Raw genomic sequence first — 27,748 nt, forward strand, 5'->3', positions numbered from 1 at the left:
AATCTAAATCGCCCACTTGCGGACAATGTATATGCTTGCCATGGGTGTGGCAAAATATGTAGGTCACAGCTGGGGCTGCGCAGCCAAGGGAAATACTGCACTCCTCACTAATCTTCGGACTCGAAGACAAGCCTTATATATATATTAAATATATAAATATATACATTTATATATATATAATGTACTATATAGATGTACTGATGCTTTGAATTATAATATCATCCATTTATTCCGATATCCTCTTTTAGCTGATGATCGGGAGTGTAAAAAGGTCACGAATCATACGGAATCTCTAGATCTTAGTTGTTTAACAAGAGTACATTGTGTCATTGTAGTTTATTAATAGACGTCTAGAGATCTATAATAGATTTAGATCTAAATCTAGTTATCGGCGCAAAACTTTTTTTTAGTTAGGCCCTAGATTTAAAGTGACATTTAAAGTAGATCTAGACTAGATCTATTATCGAATTGTTCTTTGAAGACTTTTACTACGTCATCGTCATTGACCCTTTGTTTGATTGGTTTAACAAAACACACCTCCATACCTTTCAGCAAGGTCATTCAGGAACAGCTGACAAAATGGCGTGTCGGCGAGCGCTCAGAGCGCATAGCCCTTGCCGACAACCATTTGCTGTTCAATTACTCAGGTTAATTAAGGGTTGTGGATGTGCCGTGAGGAATTTTCACACAAACGTAAGATAAATTAAACATCTAATATATTAAAGCTTTACTTTGTATTCTTATATTGCCTTAACCACTGTTGACTTTTGGATTTCGTCCGTAGTGTAGTCCCATTTTTTTCCCAGGCAGGGTCTGAGAAAACAGATGACCTATTTTTTTTTCTAAGTCAGTGAAGTGTAAACCATGTCAAACAAAAAGATCTAATATTTTAGGTTAAAATTAGACGTGCTATAGATGTAGATCTAGGACTTAGCATCGTTGAATTGTAGATCTAGTCTAAATAAACTAAATTAGTCAGAGTCTAGTTTATAAGTTACAATAGTATTAATAGCTTTCATTTGTAGGGGAGGGAAATTTTATTTGTTCCTAAGTTGACGATGTGTTTACATTTTTCTCAGAACTGAATTGAAGAATGAATGAAGTTCTATTCTATTGTCCTAGATTTCTAGATGTAGATGATTATTGATGATAGATTAGATATGTATTGCTTATATAGATAACAAAATTAATATTTCTTGTTCAGCATTGTTTTATTGCATTTGCACTTACTGAGCATCTAAAAAAAAAAGGCCATCCCAGAATCTATATACTTAACTTCGACTTAAGCCTATCTAGATCCAGGTCTAGATTTCTTATAAGAAAACTTTCATTGTATTCCTTAAGCTGAAGAACTACAAATTGATTTCAGCATGGGCATGTACACATTTGGCAAAGTGGTTTGATTTTTCTCTGTGGACATTACTTAACCATTTGAAATTGTCATGTAGAGTTGTGCATCACACTTGGAACCCTCTTACCAGCCTGAATGAATGGTGCACACCTTGCACAGCCGTTCTGTCTGGCGGAGGGTGAGACTCTGGGTTAAACTCGATGTTTGGTTTTGTGTTCACTTCAGGTGGATATGGACACTCCGGACTCACATACTAGAGATGCGGCTAAAGGCCGCACCACCGGGACCCCCACCATTTTCCTTTGATCTACCAGGCTAATCATGTAGGACAAACCATTTATGTAAAGGCACCTGGACATTGACAGATTGCTATAACTTACTTAACCAGGTTTCGTGTGGCACGCACACCAATGTCATCAACCAATCCATTTTTTTTCCTCCCTTTTGACCATAAGATTCTGTAACTACTTGAGGAATATGGAATGAAAAATTTCCTGAAATAAAAAATTGATTGCCAAAAATGAGACAAATCATCTGTCGATTCATTCTCAATCCATTTTACACCTTTTTCTCTGCCACTTTTTCCTCACATTCCATAGAACAAATGGCGATATTTGTAAAATAAACTGCACCCGGAAATTAAGGGCAAATTTTATGTGAATATGCTTATCAAATTCTGTAAATGTTTAAATTGTTTTCAGAAAACTGCATATAATAAATGCCAGTTTGGATTTTTGTTTGACATTGATGGCGTCATTGTACGAGGAAGAAAGCCGTTGCCACACGCCAAGGAAGCTTTTCAGTTGCTAGCACAGGATGGACAGTTCAAAGTCCCAACCTTATTTGTTACAAATGCTGGCAACTCACTTCGTTCGAGAAAAGCTCAGCAGCTTTCAGAATGGCTTGGAATTCAGGTTAGAGTTTTGGATCAAGTTTCTTGTAAAATAGATTGAGCTTGTATTAAATTGCAGTAAAATTAGTTGTTGGAACTGAAAGTATTGTTCAATTTATTAATGTTTATGTCAAAAACATATTTAGGGTATTCACTGTTCCTTGCTTTTCTTAATATTTTCCTTATATAATATCACTTATTATTTATTGGCAAATCTTTTCAGTTGCTTGATTCTTGTGTTCTCTTGCAGGTCACAGAAGACCAAGTTGTCATGTCTCATAGTCCTCTGAAGATGTTTCGTCAATTTCATGATAAGCATGTTCTTGTGAATGGCCAAGGTCCTGTCAAAGCAATAGCACAAAACATTGGCTTCACCAATGTAACCACAGTGGAGGAGCTTTCTCATCGATTTCCTGATCTAGATAAAATGGATCACCAAAGAAAGAAGGCAGCTGTAAGTTAAAATCTTAATTAGGATTGTCATTAACAATCTCCTTACCAATCGAAAATTAGTTTTTGGCATAGTTAGTGTTAGAGGGATGGAGAAGAGTGCAGTATCAACTTTTTAACAAAATGATCTCATTTACCGGCCTCTGAGATGCGATTAATATTTATGTAACAAGTTTTATTTGTACAGCATGATAGATGAGGCTGTTTTAAATTTTATCGTCCCGAGACATGACGTTAAACTGCGCTCCTCTTTCCTTAGCACTTTTGGAGCTCAAAAGTGCCCTACTTCTTTTCTATCATTGTGTCTGCCTCCTCTTTTCCTAAGTCTGCCTTCATTGATCATCACACTGTCTCCTTAACTTTAAATTCTCACTACGTCCTAGACCAGTCCGTTTGCCGTGGACTGCGAATGGTAAGGGTAAGAGATCCTGGTGTTTGAGTGGTGGCTATCTGAGGATAAACCACAACAACACAATACTTTGGCTCCAAGTTCCCCTAGACCTGAGACCCAGATGGCCCGCTCTGGGTCAACCGGCTGGTCATGCCGAGCTACCAGCATAGGTCGTCGACCTATGCTGGAGGTCGGTGGCTGGAGGGTCAATCAGGGAGCTGCTGTATCGGACACATGTCCGATGTAGCAGCTGACTGAGTATAGCACCTGTGTAGCCCTGGCGGGCTCATTCTGGACATCCGAATGGCCCGTCCCCTTGTTGGACTCGATGGCGGGTGGGGAGCACAGGTGCCGAATTAACCAAAATATATATGGACAAAAAAACACACACAAAACTACTTGCCCCAGACCTATGTCTGGGCAAGAAACGTCGAATTGACGATAAAAAAGAGGAGGTCCCAAAAAGCTGTGCCACCTGGCCATCATTTCTGGTGGTTAGATGCACAGAGGAGGGAAAAAGCCTGACAAAGTTGAGCCCTTTTATTATCTATAAGGGACTCAAGTCAGTAGTGGGAGAGCCCAAGAGTGTGTCTAAGCTACACAAAACAATGGAACTCCTTGTAGAAGTAGACAGCAAGACACACTCTGATGGGCTTTTAAGATGCAGAAGACTCTGTGATCTCCAAGTGGAAGTCATGCCACACAAGAGTCTGAACACCAGCAGAGGTGTAATCAGCTCTAGGGACCTACTGGAATGTTCCGAGAAGGAAATAGTGGAGGGCATTGAAGGAGTCACCCATGCCCGGCGCATTACCAGGCGCAGGGAGGGTGAGGAGGTCAAAACCGCCACTATTATCCTCACATTCGGAACTAGGACACCGCCAGAGTATGTGAAGGCAGGATACCTACGAGTTCCAGTGAGGCCCTACATACCTAACCCCATGAGGTGCTTCAAGTGCCAGGGTTATGGACACGGCGCGGCAGTCTGCAAGAGGAACACTGTGTGTGCCAGATGTGCTGGAGAGGGTCATGAGGACAAAGGCTGCACAGCCCAGTTCAAATGCCCAAACTGTCAAGCTGGCCACTCAGCCTACTCCAAGGACTGCCCTGTGTGGAAACAGGAGGTTGCCGTGCAGGAGTACAAGGCAAGAAACAGATGTACCTTTAGCCAGGCGAAATCGGCTGTACTGGCCCTACCCAAGGGCCAATTCGGCTTGACAAAGACCTACGCCCAGGCTGTTGCTAAGAAAGGAAGATCCATAGCCACACAGACGGACACATTGACCCCACCACCCCCTCCTCCTCCCCCAACTCAGAAGAAAACACCGCCAAAGAACACACCTCTGAAGAAACAAGAAAGCCCTGTTGTCATGCTAAAGAACAGGTTCTCTGTGCTCGCTGATGAGAGCATGGAGACTGAGCAGCATGTCAAAACCAATACTCCGGGAGAACCCGGAGACATCATGTCTGACACAGGTTCTCCTCAGAGAACCCAGCCAGACACCCCAACCTCTACCGAGTTAGAGGTTGACCAACTCCCTAAGGGGAGAAATCAAAGCGGAGAGGATGCCCGAGGTGAGAGAGGAGGAAATAACCTCCGCTCTAACCAGAGGGATCTCCCCTCTCCAGAGAGAAAGACTTCCCCCAAAAGGGGGTTGTCCTCCTCTCCATCCAAACCCAAGAATAAAAATACCAAGGTCCTGGAATAAAGGGAAACCCCTCCGGGGGCCTCCCAAGGCCAAATAGCTCCAAGTAGGTCATCTAGAATAAGCCATGGATTCCAGAATTGTACAGTGGAATTGTAGAGGCCTCAAGGCCAATTACGAGGAAATGCAGCTACTGATGGACTCTGAGACTCCTGTAGCTGTCTGCTTACAGGAAACATTTCTGAAAGATTGCATCAGCTTCCGAAGCTACCGTGCTTACACCAAGAATGTTGAGGATGCAGAGAGAGCATCAGGTGGAGTCTGTATCCTTGTGAAGGATAGCATCCCCCATGAGAGGGTAGAACTACAGACCACACTACAGGCCGTAGCAGCTAGGATAACCCTTCACAAGGTTATCACTTGCTGCAGCCTGTATCTACCACCAGGCGCTCCATTAAACCGAACAGACATGGAGGACCTATTGAAACAACTCACCCGGCCTTATTTAATCCTTGGGGATTTCAATGCCCATAACACCATGTGGGGATCCAACAATACCGACACAAGAGGTCGTATGCTGGAGGATATCTTCCTCCAACATGATTTATGCATACTTAATGATGCATCACCGACCTACTTGCACCCAGGAACTGGATCATTCACATGCATTGACCTCACCGTATGCGTCCCCGGACTTCTGGACGATTTTAAATGGTCAGTTAGCAATGATCTATGGGGAAGTGATCACTTCCCAATCATCATTACTAACAATCTCCCTTCATTGGGACGACCTCAGCGGTGGAAACTGAATAAGGCCGATTGGGAACAATTCCAAAAAAGATGCTCTGAGGATATCACAGAAAATATTCTCCATGAACAGAACCCAGCTGATACCTTTGCTAGCAAGCTACTAAGTATAGCCAGGAAAGTTGTACCCCTAACCTCTGCAAATCCAAAACGGCCTAGCAAACCATGGTTTGATACAGCTTGCAAAAGTGCTATTGGTGATAGGAAAAAACGACTGGCTGCATTTATAAAGAATCCTTCCCAGGAAAACCTAAAGCTATTCAGGATAGCTAGAGCAAAGGCTAGACAAACCATACGGTCAGCCAAAAGGAATTCCTGGAGAAGTTTTGTCGGCAGTCTGGATGCCAAAACTTCTGCTAGAGCGGTTTGGAAGGCAGTAAGGCGAATCAAAGGGAAAGAATCAAATGCAATAGGGCATTTGAAAAACCAAGGACGAACTGTCACGTCCCCCAGAGAAATAGCTGACTGCCTTGCATCCTCAATAGCAGAAAAATCATCCACTGCACACTACACGCCAGAGTTCCAAAAAGTTAAAACCAGGGAGGAAAGACACCCCATTGATTTCAGGTCAGAGAACAATGAAGACTACAACAAACCGTTCTCGCTTGAGGAACTGAGGGAATCGCTGGACAAGTCACATGACACAGCGCCTGGAGAAGACGAAATCCATTACCAGTTCCTCAAGCACCTTCCCGAACCCTCATTGGCAGTCCTGCTAGGGGTCTATAACTGTGTGTGGCAAACAGGCGCTTTCCCAAACAGCTGGAGGAAAGCCACAGTTATACCGATACCTAAACCGGGAAGAGACGGCTCTGACCCAGCTAACTATCGACCAATAGCACTAACAAGCTGCATCTGCAAAACCATGGAAAGAATGATTAACAGTAGGCTGGTCTGGTACCTGGAAAGGAATAAAGTGATCTCAAACTACCAGTGCGGATTCCGGCAGGGGCGGACAACAACTGACCACCTGGTAAGGCTGGAAGCTTATATTAGAAATGCATTACTCAGAAGAGAACATCTAGTAGCTGTATTCTTCGATATAGAAAAGGCCTATGACACAACCTGGAAATATGGCATTCTACGTGACCTGGCGCTTATGGGGCTTAAGGGACACCTCCCCCGTTTTGTGGAGGAATTCCTGAAAGATCGAAAATTTCAGGTTCGAGTGGGCAACTCCGCTTCTGACACTCATGACCAGGAAATGGGTGTACCCCAGGGCAGCATTCTGTCAGTCACCCTGTTCAACATTAAAATAAATAGCATCATAAATGCGCTGTCCCCTGGCATAGAGTGCTCTTTGTATGTTGATGACTTTGTCATTCTTACTTATGGGAAAAACATGAACACCTTAGAAAGGAAATTACAGTTATGTTTAAAAAAAATTCAGGGTTGGGCAAACTATAATGGTTTCAAATTCTCAGACTCCAAAACAGTTAGTATGCATTTTTGTAATCTAAGGGGACTCCACCCAGACCCTGAACTATTTATACACAAAAAGAAGATCCCTGTCGTGAAAACTACAAAATTTTTAGGCCTCACCTTAGATTCCAAATTTAATTTTCTCCCCCACATTAAGGAACTTAAGAAGAAATGCCAAAAGTCATTAAACATACTAAGAGTACTCAGCCATACGGACTGGGGAGCTGACAGAGATACCTTGCTGCTGCTCTATCGGAGTCTAATTCGATCCAAGCTAGACTACGGATCCATAATATATGGAGCAGCAAGGAAGTCGTACCTAAAAATACTGGAACCAATACAAAATGCTGCCCTGCGTCTCTGTCTCGGCGCGTTTCGTACATCACCTATCCCAAGTCTCCATGTGGAGGCTGGAGAACTCCCCATGGATATAAGAATGAAAAAGCTTGCAATGCAGTATATAGTCAAGCTAAAATCCAACCCCACGAACCCTGCTTTTGACTTCATATTTAACCCCACAGAGGTAGAATTATACAATCGAAGGCCTAACGTCATACAGCCGTTAGGCCTTCGAATGAGAGAACCCATCCAAAATTTAACCCCACCCATTGACCAAATCTCTAAAATAGAAACCCCTCAGAATCCTCCTTGGCTAATGAATAAACCCAAATTAAATTTATCCCTCCTTAATTTCAAAAAAGAAAATACAGACCCAAGCATACTACAAGTCCACTTTAGGGAACTGCAGGAGAGCTACGGAGATTGTGGCACCATCTACACAGACGGATCCAAAATGGAGGGAAAGGTCGCGTGTGCCTGCTCCTTTCGGAACAAAACAATCTCCCGTAGACTCCCCGATGGCTGCTCCATCTTTACGGCCGAATTGCACGCAATATTGCTTGCACTTATGGCCGTAAAAGCATCAGAAAGGAGTAAATTTATAATCTGCTCCGACTCCAAATCTGCATTGCAAGCTTTGGGGCGGATGAAGACTGAGATCCCATTGGTACATAAGAGCCTGAAGCTGTTGGACCTAATAACAGCCGACCGTAGGGATGTCACCTTCATCTGGGTCCCCTCCCATGTTGGCATTGAGGGAAACGAAGCCGCAGACAGAGAAGCAAAGAGAGCCCTAAATCATGCGGTGTCAGGAACCCAAATTCCCTACTCGGACCTGAGACAAAGTATTGCCTCTGCCACCTATCGAGAGTGGCAGAACCGATGGGAGGCTGAGACTCACAGTAAACTCAGGCAGATTGTGGCGGATGTCAGGTGGTGGCCCACATCTAAGGTTCTGACAAGGCGTGGTAGCACAACCATGTCCAGACTTAGGATTGGCCACACCTACATCACGCACTCTTTTGTACTGAAGAGAGGGGAGCCCCCACTTTGCGAGTACTGTGACTCTCGCCTCACCGTGGAACATATCCTCGTTGATTGCCCCAGATACCAGGATGTCAGGGCGAAATATTTTAGAGCCACTAATCTAAAAACACTATTTAATAATGTCAACCCTGGGAAGGTACTGGGCTTTATTCGGGAAGTGGGGCTATCTACGAAGATCTGATTTCTGAATTTGTGAACATGCACTATTTACATTAGATTTTTACCAAATATTTAAATTTTTACTACCTTTACTATTTTAACTGTGAATAGACCTTGATTTTAATTATATGACTGTATAGAATCTGGCCCTTGTTGTTTAGAGAGAGAGAGTAGTCCTTAAGGGACTGCAGGCACGACATGGCTTAAATTGTGCCGATGTGCCTCAAATCCAAAAAAAAAAAAAAAAAAAAAAAAATTTTTTTAAACAGTTACTGATGTAAATATTTTTAAGCTGCTCAATAATAATTGTTTTCTTTTGTAGACACACTCTCGAGAAAAATGTGTTATGATGTTGATGTGCTAAGGTGTGTGTTAAGAAATCTGTATTTTTTGTTTTAATTTATGAATAACCATTATTTTCTATTTTGCAGCCCTGTGCATTTGAAGAGTTCTTCCCTAAAATAGAAGGTACTATTTTTATTCTTTGCATCTAAAACTGAATATTTGAGATAAAAATCTGCATTTATGAATAAAAGAAGGATGGCCAGAACTTTTGAAATAATTGAATCTATTTTAATATTTGGATTTTCATAAAGTATCAAGACTAGCACAATTTTTTTGAGCAAATATAATTTGAGTTTTTTTTCTTCTAAAATCTAAGTTGAGCAATTCAATATTATGAATTAAGGTTTATTCTTTCACTTTTATTGGCATAGTTGCAATCAACTACCTGTGAATTTAAGTAAATCAACTAGCATTAAATGTGAATTTAGCTTCATTTTAGACTAACTTGTTTGTATTTTTTTTATTGTTGTTATAGAGATGGACAATGAAATTTTACATCTTTTTTTCTGACAGCTGTGATTCTGTTTGGGGAGCCAGTCAGGTGGGAAACACCTATGCAACTTATCATGGATGTTCTCTTGACAGATGGACAACCATCAAATGACCTGCCAGATATACCATACCCGCACCTGCCTGTATTAGCTTGTAACATGGATCTATTGTGGATGGCCGAGAATAGGTTGCCAAGGTCAGTATTCCAACCTATTAGGTTAGGTTTGTGATTGTCTGCTTGTATTTATCTCCCTTTCCCTCAAGCACTAAAAAGAAAATGTATGGTATTTTATAAAGCTTAGATACAGTAATCAGCAGACCCAATCTTGTTAAGCCAATGACTTGGTTTTTAACACTAGTGAAGTCCTTTTATTTAAGATTAAGGAAATTCTTAAGTCTATCTAATGCCCATGAGTACCTATTGTCAGTTTGATGAAGTCATTTGTGCTGATACTTAATTAGTAAGCGAAGTTGTATTTGAGAGCTTTTCACCTGAACAACAGGCCAATTACTTTTTAAATACCCAATAGCAGGACTGGATTTACACTTGCTAAGGCCCTAAACTATTTGATATATGGGGCCCCCTTGTCATCAACATGTAGGCAATTTTTCCTTTGCTTGTTCTTTAAAATGCTTGAAAATATCATGGAACCATTTTTTTTAAAACCGCTCATGAAAAGTGGGAAACCTGAGCTATAGCCTTTGGTGCTCTATAGGTAAATCCAGCATTGCCCAATAGTTTTTGGCAAGACTAAAATTAGAATCTTTAATGTCAAGGCTATCCTGCTGTATGGTTCTAAAACATGGAGAACAACTGAAGCAACAGAAAAAAAAAGTACAAACCTTCATCAACAGATGTTCTATAAATATATTAAAATACAAAACTGGGACATGGGCGGAGAGAGAAATATAGAGGTGCAGATCTTAGAGATAAAGTGGAGATGGATCAGTCACACCCTTAAAAAAGATGCCAGCAACAGAGCTAGACAAGCCTTAGAGTGGACCCCCCCCCCCCCACCCCCAGGGCACAAGACGTAGAAGAAGGCTAAAAAAAGAATGTGGCAATGCAGTTTACTTGATGAGGCCGAGAGGACAGGAAAGAGCATTAAAAAACCAGCAAGAGACTGTGCAGCATGGCTTGTTTTTCTGAGGTCATGTGTTGCATGAGAAACGCATAGGAAAGAAGATGATGATGACTCACTAACACTAAATATGCATAATGATGTCATAAAATCCTTGTGTCACAAGAATCCTCACAGCTTGACAAAAACTCCCATTAGAATGTTTTTTGTTGTTTTTTTTTAAACCAAAAACAGCACACAAAAATATTCTTCACAAAACTTGCAAGACAAAAGCTCAATTTCTCCGTCAGATCAATAGAGACTGAAATAATGCTTTAGCTTGCTCTGCCCCATAATACATAGGTCAGACGTTCCCTTCTTCCCTACTGCCATTAGAACACACATCTGAACAGGTTGCATGAATCAATCAGGAAGACTAATAACTTAGCAGAGTCCATAATTAACACTAGATAAACACATGGATATGTGTATGGCGTAATTATCTTCTGTTTTGGAGATCGGTAATTTATAAGTTCAGGAACAATGCGAACTTAAAAATATGTGTTCCCTGCACAAGAATTGCCTTTAGCAGACTTTTAAAAAACTAAAGGATTATTGTGCAATTATTTTTCATTCACTTATATGTGTCTCAGAAACCTAGACCCTATGCTCCCTCCATTTTCAGTAGCTGGACTTTTTCTGTAATTCACCAGTTAAATTGGTTAATTTATATACAATATTTTGAAATATTGAATACTTGACATTGTCTGTTTGCTAAAAAGGTTGCAACTAAGGCAGACTGGACATTTGTTAGCCAATGTATGTAACATTTATTATTGCTTTTATTGGCTGAAGCTAAAGCTAATTGATATTTTAAATTAATAATCATATAATTTGCTGTCTGAGTCTACACCTCATACTTTGACATTTTTATTTGCTGTTTAAAGTTGTTTTTCTTTTTTTTCAAAGACATTTAGATGTGTTAAAAAGATTCTAAATATATCGCTGATGTTAATGATTGCTTTATTTAAAACTTAAAAAAAAAACTTAATACTAGACTCTCTTTTTTCCTTTCATACATAGTCTTTGTGTCTCGCCCCTGCTTTACCTCCATTAGCATACATCCGATAATGTTATTTTAGTGTTCTGGGTTTTATACTATATCTGTTTCTAAGTGCGGGGTTGGTGAAGCAATAGTCAGTAATATGTCAGCTCGGCATTATGTATCAAGTTAATTAAACCTACTCTAGGTTCTATTTAGACATCTCTTGTTTCTACAGCAGCGTTTTACACTGTGATCGAAACGAAACATTTTTGGGGGTCCGATTTATTTCGCGCGTTTGGTTATGAGCGCGACACCAGAAGCAGACGTCTGGTGTTTGGATTACTATCCTCTCACAGCCTGACTTTAAAACTGACTTTAAAGACCTGACCGAGTTTTAGTCTATTAATAGTTTAGCATTGCATCAACTTGTGTTGTGGACGGGTTAGGAACCATCTATAAATAGCTTGTCGATTGTTTTGTTTGAAAATAAAAAAAAAGGCCAATTGGGTCACATTTATCACGTGATCACTGGGTGTGACCCAAAAGAAGACGGGGAAATCAAAGCTGTGGCGCGGTCAACTGTGCGCTGTCAGTACATCGGCTGACCTCAACGCCACATACGTCCTGAGCTTGGGACACACGCGCTTATAGCCATGAGCGTCCAGCACGCGCTAGCACTGAGGTCACGACCTTTTTTTTTTTTATTGATAAAGAAGGGCGTAGCCGTGCGCAGTTAGTGTGTCGTTTTTTCTTATCATTCCTTGTCTAGGATGTCGCTGGACTGGTCGAATACAGAGTGGTCCATAGAAAAGTAGCTCGATTCTTAGATCGAGATCTACACGTCTGCTATTGAGTCACGTGACAAAATGTCACCAAACTACTAACTTCTCTATTATCTATATGCCTACCTATTTAATATTGACCGGCAATGCCCGCCTTCACAGCCTAGGTCTTCTGTTATTGGAACGAAGTGGCAGTCAGAGGAATGGTATTTAAAACAAAAGGGGGTGGGTGGAATGATTCTTTACCTGCCCTGGTCTTTAGACATCATTTCCTTTGTACATTAAATTACATACACGTATTGTGAAGGGTGTATAGTTCCCCGTGGTTGACTTTAAATCGAGGTCCCCCCCCCCTGCATTTGGTTCACACCCGAGGCCTACACTCTACTAAAAAGTAAATGAATAAAACATCTAGCGGTTTCATCATCTAACATACTTGTTATTGTACAGGCTTCCTACAGAATGTATGTGTAGCGTCAATTTCCATTTGTTGTCTTTTTTTTTATATATATAGAAATGATGAATTAGCTAAACACATTCATTAGAGAGCAGACAGCGATGTCATCTGATAGTTCACATTCGAATCACGTGATCACTGGATGTGACACACACACACACACACACACATTTAAATAAAGGCATATGCATCATTTAACAACCAAGAAAACAGCTCAGCAGAAATTATAATTCACACAAACCTTGATATATTCATTCTTTCGCAATCCCACGGCCTACATGCAATACACCAGCCTTTTATAAACAGTTTCATTTGAATTGGCCCAACCCCATAGTGTGTGTGTTCTGTTTCTTTGGTATCCTCAGTCTCGAAGCGACACCTTCGCTATAAGGGTCACGGAGGTCACGCTCGAAGCGACCATGGATCCTTTCATAGAAATGAGATGAATGCCTGGGCGTTTGCTGTGGTCGGAACAATGTCGCGCACACAATTCCCCTCTCTGGAGATGAGGTTTGGGATTAGCGGCGTCGGAGGCTCTTCCAGGGCATAGTAGTGTGTTGCAAGCAGCTTTAATTAATGGGTTGCCTGCTCCTGATTTTTTTTCCCCTAACGGTTGTCTCCCGATGCCTTCCCCGTGTTTGGATCTAGCTGCAAGGCAGCAGAGGTTTGAATTCAGAGTTTACCTTCTCCAGTGTGGGTAGCCAGCAAAGGCAAACAAGCCCCGTCTGCCAAAAGCTTACTGGTTTAAGCGCCAGTTACTCGCCTTTTGGCTCATCTATCAGTGATTACAGCTCCGCTGGACCCAATATCTGAGCGACATGTGAAGGCCAGTCAGGGGCTATTTGAGACGCAGTCACATTGGAAGCATTTTAATTGTAGTGCATATCTTATCTTATAAAATACAGACGTTACTTCAAAAAAAAAAAAGAAGATGATTACAACGTGTCATGCATCTAGTCATGCATGTTAACCAATGACGTAAAATTCTGTCAAGTCACTGGTTTTCCTGGCCTATTTTCATTACCATTTCCGGCAATAACAACCATTGTCTTATTCATACTTGCGCAGTGATCTAGACATCGACAAACATAACAATCACGAAGGCCTACACTTTTATTTCAAATCAACAGATTGGTTGACACAATAGAGCTGAACAAATGAATGAATTGAATAGCTGCGTTCGTTACGTTACTGTTTCGCGTATTGTTTAGTATTACATCGGACTATTTTAACTGTGAATAGACCTTGTTTTTAATGATTTAACTGTATAGAATTTAGCCCTTGTTTTGTAAAGGGAGAGTGATCCTTAAAGGATTACGGGCACGACATGGCCTAAATTGTGCCGATGTGCCAAAACTCAACTCAACTAAGTATTACATCATGCCTAATTCACGTGTACAGTACACATCCAGTCTAGTTACTTTTTTACGACAATGATGCCCGACTTTTATCGGCCGGCGCCTCAAAAATTTCCTAATGTATGTCACAGGACCGGACCGATAAAATTGTCGTGTCCAATTAGGCCCGAACCCCATCGACTTCATCTTTTTTATTTGCTGATGTTTTCGTGTAGCCAGGTAGCACCGCGTCACGGGTCGAATATGGTCCGCGGGCCGTTTATAGGTTGAGCATCATTGGTTTACGATATTCTTATTTCTTCTGCTAATGTCAACATTGGGTGCTAGACGGTACACTGTTGGACCCCCTGGATAGCAGTATTGAACTTATTTCACCTCCAGGGCATATTGTAACAGATGTGATCGGTTGTTACTTTTGGAGAAGAGATATTTGCACAGAGCTAGACAAAATAAAGTAGGTCTCTTTGAAATTGTGCTTCGTCATGGCTTGAATTGACGTCATCAAACTCTGGGGTTGAAACGTAGCCAGGTCAAACTTTGTGGTAGTCTAGTTCACGTGGGGTTAGAACTCAGAGGCTTAGATCTAGAAGTCTAGTCTATAATGGTTTCTGTCAAAGGGCATCACGTGGTTTTGTATGTTATCTAACAAGCGTTATAGATGAGAAATGTACTTAAACAAAAGGAATATGGGTTTGAAGGGGTTGAGTCACACATAGCAGATCTGGTCTTTCAACTCTCACTCAGAAGTACTGCACTAGTGTTACTGCTATTATAGTCTTGTTACAGTCTACTAGTGTTACTGCTATTATAGTCTTGTTACAAGTTCACTAGTGTTACTGCTATTATAGTCTTGTTACAAGTCACTAGTGTTACTGCTATTATAGTCTTGTTACAAGTTCACTAGTGTTACTGCTATTATAGTCTTGTTACAAGTTCACTAGTGTTACTGCTATTATAGTCTTGTTACAAGTTCACTAGTGTTACTGCTATTATAGTCTTGTTACAAGTTCACTAGTGTTACTGCTATTAGAGTCTTGCTACAAGTCACTAGTGTTACTGCTATTATAGTCTTGTTACAAGTTCACTAGTGTTACTGCTATTAGAGTCTTGCTACAAGTCACTAGTGTTACTGCTATTATAGTCTTGTTACAAGTTCACTAGTGTTACTGCTATTATAGTCTTGTTACAAGTCACTAGTGTTACTGCTATTATAGTCTTGTTACAAGTCACTAGTGTTACTGCTATTATAGTCTTGTTACAAGTTCACTAGTGTTACTGCTATTAGAGTCTTGCTACAAGTCACTAGTGTTACTACTATTATAGTCTTTCTACAAGTCCACTAGTGTTACTTTTATTATAATATATTTGCTAACTTGTTACAAGTCCACTGGTATCATTGGTACTATAGTCTTTCAGTCTTGTTAGAAGTCCACCACTGTTAGTGGTATTTCTATTTTGGTCTCTTGTTCAGCTGTTTTCTCCTGTGGTGCCCAACACCAAATGTAAAGTATCTAACATCAGTTTCTAGAGTATTGAATTTGGATATTGCATAGCTATTGTTTTAATGTATGTAATGTTTTGAATCAACAGATTAGGTCATGGATGTTTCATGAATGCATTGGAGGGATTATATCAGGTATGCCCTTCTACATTTAGCGCTACAAACTCTTAGCAAATGTTTAATACATCTAGTATACTCTGAGACATTAATGTACTGAAGTAGAAGTGTATCATCTCCCTTAGGTAGCATTTATCTAGAAATTAGTTCTTTTAGTCTCCCTTTACCCTCTCAGAAAAAAGTTCCCAAATGTATCGCACTAAGCTGTCTGTTTTCTAGACATATATCCATTCTTTTTATAAATATTTTACAATTTTAAATTATACTAATGTGCACAATTTGAAAAAAAATAGACATTTGGGCAATGCCAGAATGGTTGAATGATTGCCACCATTTTGTAAATATTTCTGATGAATATTATTATTAAATCCTTGTCCAAACCTCTCAGATTATGCGGGGGATAGCAGTTGGCAGCCTCAGCTAGGCTCAAATCAGGGACTATCGAGACGCTAGTCCAAAGGGCATATCACACGGCCAGGCAGGCATCCATGTATTTCTATATAAAAGTGTAAAATGAAACTCAAGTTGTATAAAGTCTGGTATTATTTGTAGTTCAAACTTAAAATCAATGAATTTTATAAACTAGCTCCCATTAAAACTAAACAAAATGAATGTAAAGATTTTATGTGGTCAATGCTTATATTGAGCTTGTTTTTTTTTATGTAACATCTGTACTAATATGAATTTGTCTGTGTAGAAAATCACTGGTAAAGAAATGAAGTACACAGCCTTGATAGGCAAGCCAAGTGAGATCACCTACCACCACGCTGACTATCTCCTGACACAGCAGGCCAAACTCTTGGGAGTTCCACAAATACGAAGGATTTACTGTGTAGGGTATGTAACACATTCATAGGGTGATGGTGTTCTTGGAATGGTCTGATAGATACATAATGCCTTATTACACAATATCTGTTGTGTTGTCTGTTCAAATTTATTTCAAGATTTGTTTTGACCCACTTTTGTCCAAGGAACAGGGAAACAGGATTTTGTTGGGATAATAAATAACAATGCCTTATGTCCCCTGTACATCACCAGAAGAACTGTAGTCTATAAGTAAAAAAAAAAGTTTACCAAGTACCACTTCAGCACCAGGCCCTGTAGTCATCTAAGTAAAAATAAAAAGGTTAACCAAGTACTACTTCAGCACCAGGCCCTGTAGTCATCAAAGTAAAAAAAAATTAACCAAGTACCACTTAAGCACCAGTCAATGTAGTCATCTAAGTAAAAAAAAAAAGTTTACCAAGTACTACTTCAGCACCAGGCCCTGTAGTCATCTAAGTAAAAATAAAAAGGTTAACCAAGTACTACTTCAGCACCAGGCCCTGTAGTCATCAAAGTAAAAATAAAAAGGTTAACCAAGTACTACTTCAGCACCAGGCCCTGTAGTCATCAAAGTAAAAATAAAAAGGTTAACCAAGTACTACTTCAGCACCAGGCCCTGTAGTCATCAAAGTAAAAAAAAATTAACCAAGTACCACTTAAGCACCAGGCAATGTAGTCATCTAAAGGGACACTAACTCTTAGTAAGAGTTTTTACCAGTTCAGTATCAACTGGCAGTGACAGTGTAAAAGTACAGTTACACTCTTTTACTTGACTATTAGAGGTTTTCTTTCTTTCAAAAATGTTATTTACTAGTAAGTGCAGTACCATTAAAAAAAAAGGGGGGTTGTCGTGAATTTGCTTATTTGGATTGTCACCCCTTAGTGTTTGTTACACTTGTTAACCTGTGTACTGACCGTATTTCGTAGTCCGTGTTGTGAACTCTACTATGTGTGTAGTTGTTTGTCATTCAGTGAAATAAAGCTTTGAATGTAACATGGTATTGTTATTATTGAGTACAACAATTTATTTCACTGAATCTGTCTAAACATGGATAGACTACTTCGGCCTGAAAGGTTCGATGTGGAACCTACCGCACCTCAAGCACAAGAAAAGTGGCTGCACTGGTACGAAACATTTAAAAACTTTCTGTCTGTAGTTACTATAGAAAATGTAGATAACAAGAAACTACTAATTAACTACATTTCGCCATCGGTGTACCAGATGATTAGTGACAAAGAAACATATGAGGAAGCGATCCAGTCACTAAACAACATCTACGTGCAACCCAATAACGAGGTCTTCGCAAGGCACAAGTTAGCCACGTGCAGACAAGAACAGGGTCAAAGCGTTGACGCCTTTCTTCAAAAACTCCGCAGTCTATCCAAGGATTGCAATTTCAAAGCCGTGACAGCTGAGCAACATCGTGACGAGTCCATACGCGATGCATTCATCACAGGGATTGCCTCCAACAGCATTAGAAAACGTCTCCTAGAGAAATCAGATTTAAAGTTAAAGGATGCATTTGAGGAAGCCAGAGTACTTGAACACGCCTATCAACATTCGTTATTGTACGAGTCACAGTCAGAAACCACTAGTGGGGCTACTACAAATGCTGTAAGAGAACACCCTGCTGATCCTGTCGCTCCCCAGTTGCCTGATCTACGAGCCTCGATTAATTCGACTCAAACAAGACAAGAGGTAAGCGCTATATCTATCAAGTGTTACTTCTGTGGCAGAGGAAGACATCCTCGTAATGAGTGCCCCGCACGTGAAGCCACATGTAATCAGTGTGGCAAGAAGGGACATTTCCAGAGATCTTGCAAATCAAGAAAATCTACAGCATTTGCCCTCGCTACGTTGCACTCTTTAGGACTAGGCAAATCAACCTCCTTGATTCTTCTCAATGGGGTGCCACTTAAAGCCTTGATAGACACTGGAAGCTGTGAGAGTTACGTGGCAGCTCGAGTTGCCAGGAATCACAAATGGCCGATAAAAACCTCCGTGGACAGAATATTTATGGCTTCCACTCACCTGTCTCGAGTTACTGAAGGCCATATCTTTGCTACCATTCAACTCAAAGATGAAAAATATGAAAATATTAAACTGTCACTCTTAGATGGATTGTGTTCAGATGTCATTCTAGGTTTGGATTTCATAAGCCTACACGAGAATCTACAGATTCCCTTTAGTGGGAAGAGACCACCTCTGTGCGTAAGTACCCTTAGACCAGCCAAAGTAGAGGCGCCTAGTCTTTTTGGTAACTTATCTCCAAACTGCACCCCAGTGGCAACTAAGTCACGCAGACACTCACTACTGGACTCTAAGTTTATTAATACTGAGATTCAGAGACTACTCAAAGAAGAAGTAATAGAACCCTCAAAGTCCCCCTGGCGAGCACAGGTTCTAATAACATCCAATGAGAGGCACAAAAGACGTATGGTTATTGACTATAGCCAGACGATCAACAGATTTACGCTTCTAGACGCCTATCCCATGCCAAGAATGGATGAATTAGCGGAGAAGATATCACAGTTTTCTGTCTTCAGCACTCTGGACCTCAAAAATGCTTATCATCAGATCCCGATTAAAGAAGAAGAAAGGCCATATACAGCTTTCGAGGCTGGGGGTAGACTTTACCAGTTTTGAAGAATTCCATTTGGAGTTACAAATGGAGTGGCTTGTTTCCAGCGAACCATAGATAAAATAATCGAAGATGAGCAACTAGAAAATACATTCGCTTATGTGGACAATGTGACCATCTGTGGACATGATAATGAATCTCATGATAGAAACCTGCAGAGATTCTTCAAAGTAGCTCAGAAGTATGGCATTACCTTCAACGAAGCTAAAAGTGAGATAGGAACACATAGCGTCAGACTGCTGGGATACGAAATATCTAAAGGTCAGCTCAAGCCTGACCCTGAAAGATTCACAGCCTTGCGGGAATTAAATGCTCCGTCGAACCTGCGAGAACAGAAACGAATAGTGGGCCTGCTGGCTTATTATTCTCTATGGATTCCTAACTTCTCAGACAAAATCAGCATCTTAGCTAGAAATAAACGATTTCCTGTCCCTGAGGAAGTCAAACAAGCATTCCAGAACCTAAAGGACGAGCTCGAGAAATCCGCCGTGTACACCATTGATTACACTCGCCCGCTAACAGTGGAGACAGATGCGTCTGACATAGCTATAGCAGCTACACTTAATCAAGATGGCCGGCCTGTGGCTTTCTTTTCCCGGACACTATCGCAAAGCGAAAGAAGGCACTCATCAGTGGAAAAAGAAGCGTATGCAATAGTAGAATCTTTGAGAAAGTGGAAACACTTTCTTATTGGAAGACCCTTTACCCTTGTCACAGACCAGCGATCCGTGTCCTTTATGTATTGTAGACAAAATAAAGGCAAGATCAAGAATGAGAAGATCCAAAGGTGGAGGTTAGAGCTATCCTGCTTTCACTATGACGTCGTTTACAGACCGGGTACACAGAACACTGCTGCTGACACTTTCAGCAGAAATCGCTACTTATCCGCAATGTCACGTAACGACTTAAAATTACTCCACAATAGTTTGTGTCACCCTGGTGTAACAAGAATGCTACATTTTGTGAGATCAAAAAATCTACCTTTTTCCACCGATGACGTCAGAACAGTGATCGACCAGTGCCAGTCATGTGCTGAACTTAAACCTCGATTCTTCAGGCCGCCAATAGGACAATTAATCAAAGCCACTCAGCCATTCGAAAGAATAAGCATGGACTTTAAGGGACCTCTCCCTTCCAACTCACGCAATAAATATCTGCTTACCATGATCGACGAATTCTCTAGGTTTCCTTTTGCCTTTGCATGCCCAGATATGTCATCTGCTACTGTTATTAAATGCCTAAATGAGTTGTTCGCCTTATTCGGGCTACCTTCCTATGTCCATACCGACAGAGGTACTTCCTTTATGTCTGCTGAAGTACAGAAGTACCTTAACGAAAGAGGAGTTGCTACGAGCAGGACAAGGGCTTACAATCCCAGAGGAAATGGTCAAATAGAGAAACTGAACAGTACCCTTTGGAAAGCTATAACCTTAGCTTTACACTCCCAGGACTTGAGTACGTCTCAGTGGGAACTAGTATTGCAAGACGCGTTGCACTCAATTCGGTCACTTCTGTGTACGGCGACGAATAAAACTCCACATGAGAGACTCTTTGGATACTATCGCAGAAGTACTTCTGGAACATCCCTACCAACGTGGTTAACATCTCCTGGCCCCGTGTTGTTAAAAAGAAATAATAGATCCTCTAAGTATGACCCTTTAACAGAGGAGGTAGAGCTGGTGAACAGCAACCCTCAATACGCTCTTATCAAAACATCTACGGGCCGAGAAAAAACAGTTTCTTTAAGATTGTTGGCGCCCAAAGAAAAAGACTGTTTCACAGAGAATGTGAGACCCCCTGTGCTGAGAGACGGTTCCCCCAGGAATGCGACACCCTCACTTCAAAGCGAAACAGAAAGCAACACAGAGAACTCTTCTCTGAACCCTCCTGTTAACCGAACAACCAAACCACCCCTGTCGGGGGAAGTGGACCCGGTTGAAGCCCCTACCATCGAGTCACCAAGTAATGTTGTTAGTACTGATACTGATTGTACTAATACTGCCGATCCAAACTGCCGATACAACTTAAGAGAACGAAAATCAAGACCCAACTACAGGGTTTAACAGACTGATGTGTTCGATAAACAGTTGCTGTAAAATAGACTAATGTGTTTGATAAACAGTTTGCTATTAACCAGTATTGCAGATGTGTTTAGATTCTTATGTTTTATTAATCATTGTATTTGCTTTGACTACTTAATGTTGTGTTATATGTATAAAATTTAAACGTGGGGTGAATGTCGTGAATTTGCTTATTTGGATTGTCACCCCTTAGTGTTTGTTACACTTGTTAACCTGTGTACTGACCGTATTTCGTAGTCCGTGTTGTGAACTCTACTATGTGTGTAGTTGTTTGTCATTCAGTGAAATAAAGCTTTGAATGTAACATGGTATTGTTATTATTGAGTACAACAGGGGGCATAAATGTTGCATCAGCATGCATTTTAAAATTTCTCTCACCTGAATAGTTTATTAAGTTAGTATTTTGCTCACCTAGATAGGAAGTCAACTTGGCATCTGATGGCTGTGTTTTTTTTCATATTTTGTCTTGCTTCTTTCTTTTATTTTGCAAATTATCATGATACTCTAGCATTGTTAAAATTTTAAACTCTTAAGTAATAAGACGCACTATATTAGGTCATCTTTTCTGTACTGGCTCCTATTTCAAGTAGCTTTAAATGCTGTTTAACACTTTCTGACATAGTAGTCTACTGGTGCTCAACTTAAAAAGGTTACAGGATTTCTTTTCAACTAACCTTTAACTGTACCTACCAACTTTGGTGACATTCTGGCACACTTTTGATCCAAGCAGACGTAAGGATTCACTTAGGTGTTGCTGCAGTGTTTCTCATCAAACTTTGAACCACTTTTTTTTTTGTTTTGTTTTTTATAACTTTGAACTGGCATAATCTTCAATCCAATCCTGGGCTGTGTCCTTGTAACATGGTTGAACAGCTAATGAGATGATGGCTAGGGTATAGATTGTGATTGCCAACATCTGCCTTGTTCAATAGATAGCACATTGCTTAGCTTTCAGCTTTGATGCACATCTTTCACAACTCAAAATGTATCTAAGATGATTTCATTTAATCATTGGACAGAAAAGTTTCTCATATTTCCATAGAGATTAAAGGATTTGTGTTGTTTTCAGCACTATGTCATTGTTTGATTGATTCAATAACATTTTGACACTAAAGAGAAGTCATGAACTACTTTGTTTTTTTAAATGAATGCACATGAAAGTAGGAATTTGGTTTCAATGTCATCTTGCTAGTGGGGTAACTAATGGACCAGAGTTGGACCGAGTCACATACACGCATACACACGCACTATTGCAAATCATCAGACATGTGTGGGACATAGTCAGATATAGTTATGTAATACCATTACACTACACAGTCTTGTATTTGCAGTCTGGATTAGTTTTCTGCTTTATCCCTCTAAGTATTGCAGTCTACTGCTGTTACTAAGTAGTTTGTTTTATTATCTACATGTAATAAAATACTTTTACAAAATGCATAAAAAAAATTTTGCAATCAGACATTTTGCTTTTACTTTTGACCTTTTTTTTTTTATCAGAATAGTAAAAGCCAAAAAAAAAAAAAAGGTAGTACTTTAGTCCAGAATTGCAGGCAGATGTCAATATTTGTTGGTGGTTTTTTACCTAAAAAGTTTCATTTCTAAGTACTTGCAGACGCAGACCTTTAGTGCTAATGTTTTATTAATATCCTTGCTCCCCTTCCCTGTGCAATGCACCTCTCTCACTTAAACCTTTTATTTTTTTCTCTAGTTTTATATTTTGTATGTGTACTACTAAATGTATAATGTGAAAGCCTTGTCATTCTGTTTTGATATGATTGATGAGCACATTTTGAATTGATGTTTTGACAATGGAAAAGATTAAGAAAAGAAGTAATAGTGACATGGTCTTGTTAAGGTCCACATAGTCTAGATAGTGTCAGCATATTTTAGAAGCTTTTATTTCTTTATGCGCCATAAACTGCATACATTTTGTCAACATGTCTAGAAAGTGTGCTGACATGGTATAGATAGTGTTAAAATGGTATTAATAGTCATATTGTACCATAAATTATGCTAAACAAAAGAGTTTTGGTAGATCAAAAGAGGAGTTTATTAAATATTGCTTTTACATGTGAATTATTGTGACTACAATAGAACATAATTTGAATTCTCTGTATATCCACAGTGATAATCCAACCACAGATATATATGGTGGCACTATAGAACATAATTTGTATTCTCTTTATATCCACAGTGATAATCCAACCACAGATATATATGGTGGCAACTTGTATAATAGATATTTACAACGTAGAAGGAAAGATTCCAACACACCCAGTCAAACAGCTTCCAAGAAACGTCGGGTGGCTTCCCACAGGGCTGACGATGAGTTTCTGGATGAAGACAATGACGATGAGGATGACATGGACACTTCCATATACCAGCGAGACTCTGGGGCCAACATGCGGGTCATTAAGTCCCTGGAGGAGGATAAGTCTGGTGTGGAGAAGGCCCTGAGCTGCGAGACTATTCTGGTGTGCACCGGGGTGTTTAAGAAGGGGACCGAGACCACTGCTCTGCTTAGCCCTCGGCTCATCTGCAACCACAACCACAGGGACTTCGTTATAGACCCCATGCTCATTAACCCAACTCATGTCGTGCCTGATGTACTGGAAGCTGTCAAACTTGTGTTTGAGAAAGAGACCTACCCATAAAACCATTTTTTTTTTTTAACGTTGTAAAAAGTGAGACAAGATTGACCTGACCTTATGTAAGTGCTCATTCAGGCGTGTTAGTCCTAACAAGCCCTTGGTTATTTCAGTCTTGTACGTCTAAGTATTTCATGAACTTAAGTGGTGCAATGGACATGCGTTCAAGAAGATGTGAATACGTGATATGTTAAAAGCTTAAGGCAGAACGCAGGAAAGAATAAGTGGCTGCAGATTTTTTTGAAACAAATGAGATAGTCATAGGGCTAAGATTAGTATTAACAAGCCCAATCAAATAAATGGCACTCTACTCATTCACATCCACAATACTCTGTACATTGTCATTGGTTTACTTTGATGTTTGTTGACTTAACAAATCCTACGCAAATGTTTGTCCTAGTTTAGGGTTGCACTGACAGCTCATCAAGCGACATGAACATGCTTCAGCCTCTGTACATTGCCACAATCCTATTTGTGTAGATGTTACTGTTACTGATAAACAATCCTTTCATGTTCTACATTTTACTTGTAGACATTAGTTGGCCTTGTATTAAACAGTATAACTGCAAACAACTTGTGGGCAATGTTTAGTTTCCTTTGAGCAGTGCTGATATTAATACTCAACACTGAAAGCAGTGTCTAGTGAACTGTTCAGAAACATGTGTTTTTGTCAAGTTTGCTAAATAACATGTTAGTATTTGTTTCATGTTAATATTTGTTTCTCATGCTGATATTTTGTTAGCTGTATTTTGCATGAAAGCTGTGTTCCATTTGCTAATTGCTGGCATAACAAAGTGCCAGTAGTGATATGTTTTTACAGCTTAATAATATTGTTAGTGACATGCAAGCTGTAACTGTTTTATAATAAGTACCAATGTACCTTTTAAGTAATGAAAGTTTTTAAACTCTTGCTAATAATACAAGCGTATCGTTCCTTACGACCCTCTAGATCTGGTCTCTTTGTGTACATCATCATTGTTTTTGTTAATACATTTGACATCAGGGATTCTTGTACATAGTCTAGTTCAAAATGTTCACACCAAAATGTCTGTGGTACATAATCTGTGAAAAACAAAATCTTTTATACTTGCTTGTGTTCCGAAAGAGTCACTCATTTCCATATGCTAGCTACCAAAGTTGTGCTTCACAAAGACTGCTGTTCCATTGGAACCTCACTACATTCTGCTCTGGTTATTTCGCCTAATTTTGCCACTTTGTCATTGCTCTGGTTCAAAACATTTGTACATTTCTAGTAGGTAGGACCCTTCTGTGTTCGTGTTTAACAAAAAAAGTGATAACCATTTTGAGATTGGCGAAATGTCTTGTGTGCTATGTTTTTCTGACTTGACTATTGTTTGTTATGCCAGTATACAATCCTCAGTTTAGTTAGCAATAGTCTAGATTTTTAATGATATTTCACAAGAGAATGTTGAACATATTTTTTTTTTGTTTCAAAGTCATTGACAGCGTTGCACGTTATTGTTGTATGGTATTATCACTGTCATAATGGCTCTGATTAAATGGCTAATCAACTCCTAGGTCTGTTAAATCATCTATATGTTTGCAATAATAGATAATTATGATTGATTTAAGAGTGATCTATTTATAGAATATAAATATTTCAGAAGTACATACATAACAATTTACATTTTTCTTGCCACATGACATTTATGTAAATTGGTTGCTGGTGTTGTCATTTACTTGTACATTGGTCATTTTTGTGTGTGTGTGTACAACAACATTTCAATGTTCTCTTTATTTTCTTTCATTCTCTTATTTTCTTTGATTCTCTTATAGTCAGTTTTACACTCAATAATATTTTTTTGTAGCCCTTATTCTTTGAAACTTGTATAATGTCTTACTTTTTTTATTACCTTTTCTGTATGTACTTCATCTTTCACTAACTCACTTTGACCCTTGACTAGTCAGGGTGTTTTGATTCACTTTGACCCTTGACTAGTCAGGGTGTTTTGATTCACTTTGATCCTTGACTAGTCAGGGTGTTTTGATTCACTTTGATCCTTGACTAGTCAGGGTGTTTTGATTCACTTTGACCCTTGACTAGTCAGGGTGCTTTGATTCACTTTGATCCTTGACTAGTCAGGGTGCTTTGATTCACTTTGATCCTTGACTTGTCTAATACTTTTGACCCTTGACTAGTCAGGGTGTTTTGATTCACTTTGATAATTGACTTGTCTAATACTTTTGACCCTTGACTAGTCAGGGTGTTTTGATTCACTTTGATCCTTGACTAGTCAGGGTGCTTTGATTCACTTTGACCCTTGACTAGTCAGGGTGCTTTGATTCACTTTGATCCTTGACTTGTCTAATACTTTTGACCCTTGACTAGTCAGGGTGTTTTGATTCACTTTGAGCCTTGACTTGTCTTGAGTGCTTTGATGAACCAATCAACTCTGGTTATCCACTACTCTTTATTATGAAAGTATTTTCTAAAAAAAAACAACAACTTCAGAACTTGATCAAACCATGTTTTTTTTTTTTTATTTTTTTTTATTTATGCTGCATTCAATGCTATCAAAGGAAGATTATAAAACTTGATAATGGACATAAAAATTTCAGAATATTTAATTAGTATTCTTGTAAAGCTTTCTCTACATTTTATGAAACAAACCTTTCACATTGTGCACATCATCTGGTGAGAAATCCTCTTTTTTTTGGTAGTTAGTACATAAAGGCAGTATTAAATGTCTGGATTCTATCCTGGTGTCTGATAGAGAAGATTTACCTTTTAAAAATTAAGTTGTAAGTTTTTAAAATGTTGTAGTTTAACACGGATACAAGTTGGATGTGGCATTTTTGTACGTTAGTAAACTTCTTTTGAATCTTAGTTCCTCTTTAACGCAGTTTATACACCATAGCTTGATAGTTGCATCCAAATCTGGGGTTTTAGATCTTCCACTTCTTTTGATCAAGTTTGATAATGGAACTGAAAAGATTCTCTCCCCTTTTCTCTGCTCTTAGTCAGTTTCTGCTCTTAGTCAGTTAGATTCCATTGAAACAATAAGGACAATTGAATGGAACACTTTGTTTCATAAAAGTATTTTGAGTCAGCAAATAAGTTGAAAATGTACTAATGATTCCTTTGTGTTTGTTATGAAACCACAGCAAAATAATATTTTTTTTTTTTTCAAAATTTCTTTTCCAGTTTGATGAAACCCAAAGACTTTAATATTTGTGTTTGATTTTCCTGAATTGATTGCTCTGATTTTCCTGAATTAATTGCTCTTTTTGCCCAAATAACGCAGGTTTATTCATAAATATTTATTTTTTATTGCTAGTTTGTTCATCTGTTTGGATACTCTCATTCTTGTAAGCATTTGAATGTGATGTGAATATCTCTGTAGTTCTCTCCACTTTTACAGTCCACTTATTTGTCCCACAAGTTCTCTTACAGACTTGTCACAATTTTTGTTTGTTTGTATTCTTCCAACTAATCTGGTGGCTTCTAATTATTGTTCTCAACAGTCTACACAGATTTATACTTGTTATTTTGAACCATCTGACATGTGTGATCTCTCTTTGATGTATTTTTTTTTTAATGTTTATTTCTTTGTGTTCAAACCCTACCAGCTAAAACCCATCACATAGAGATTATTAAAGTTTTGTATGTCAATAAAATGTGGCATTTATGAAACCAATAATTTTTCTTAAATTACAAGAACTGACTACTGTTGCGACTGTTTGCTTATATGTAGAGCAATGTATCACAATACATTATTCATACTAAATATTTATGTGAAGATCTTTTATTGTGTGTACATATTAAAGGTGTCTCCATACATGGATGTTGGTGACAAGAGCTGTCAGAAAATAGTTGGTTACTTTTGTCATCTACTCCAATGTTTACATTAAATCTATGATTGAAATCA

The 27,748-nt window shown here is 39.3% G+C and overlaps 1 protein-coding gene across 1 annotated transcript; it reads left to right on the forward strand.

Annotated features, from left to right (window-relative positions):
• Nucleotides 1-537: 537 nt before the first annotated feature.
• Nucleotides 538-27,748, forward strand: LOC106067346 (haloacid dehalogenase-like hydrolase domain-containing 5). The gene is made up of 8 exons (XM_056026589.1): nucleotides 538-693; nucleotides 2,053-2,265; nucleotides 2,494-2,697; nucleotides 8,936-8,972; nucleotides 9,363-9,537; nucleotides 15,635-15,680; nucleotides 16,360-16,499; nucleotides 23,405-27,748. Exons 1-8 carry the CDS (start codon nucleotides 580-582, stop codon nucleotides 23,862-23,864), a joined length of 1,389 nt encoding a protein of 462 aa, XP_055882564.1. The 5' UTR covers nucleotides 538-579; the 3' UTR covers nucleotides 23,865-27,748.

The sequence above is a fragment of the Biomphalaria glabrata genome, chromosome 4, assembly GCF_947242115.1.
Source record: "Biomphalaria glabrata chromosome 4, xgBioGlab47.1, whole genome shotgun sequence".
Classification (NCBI taxonomy): Eukaryota; Metazoa; Mollusca; class Gastropoda; family Planorbidae; genus Biomphalaria; species Biomphalaria glabrata.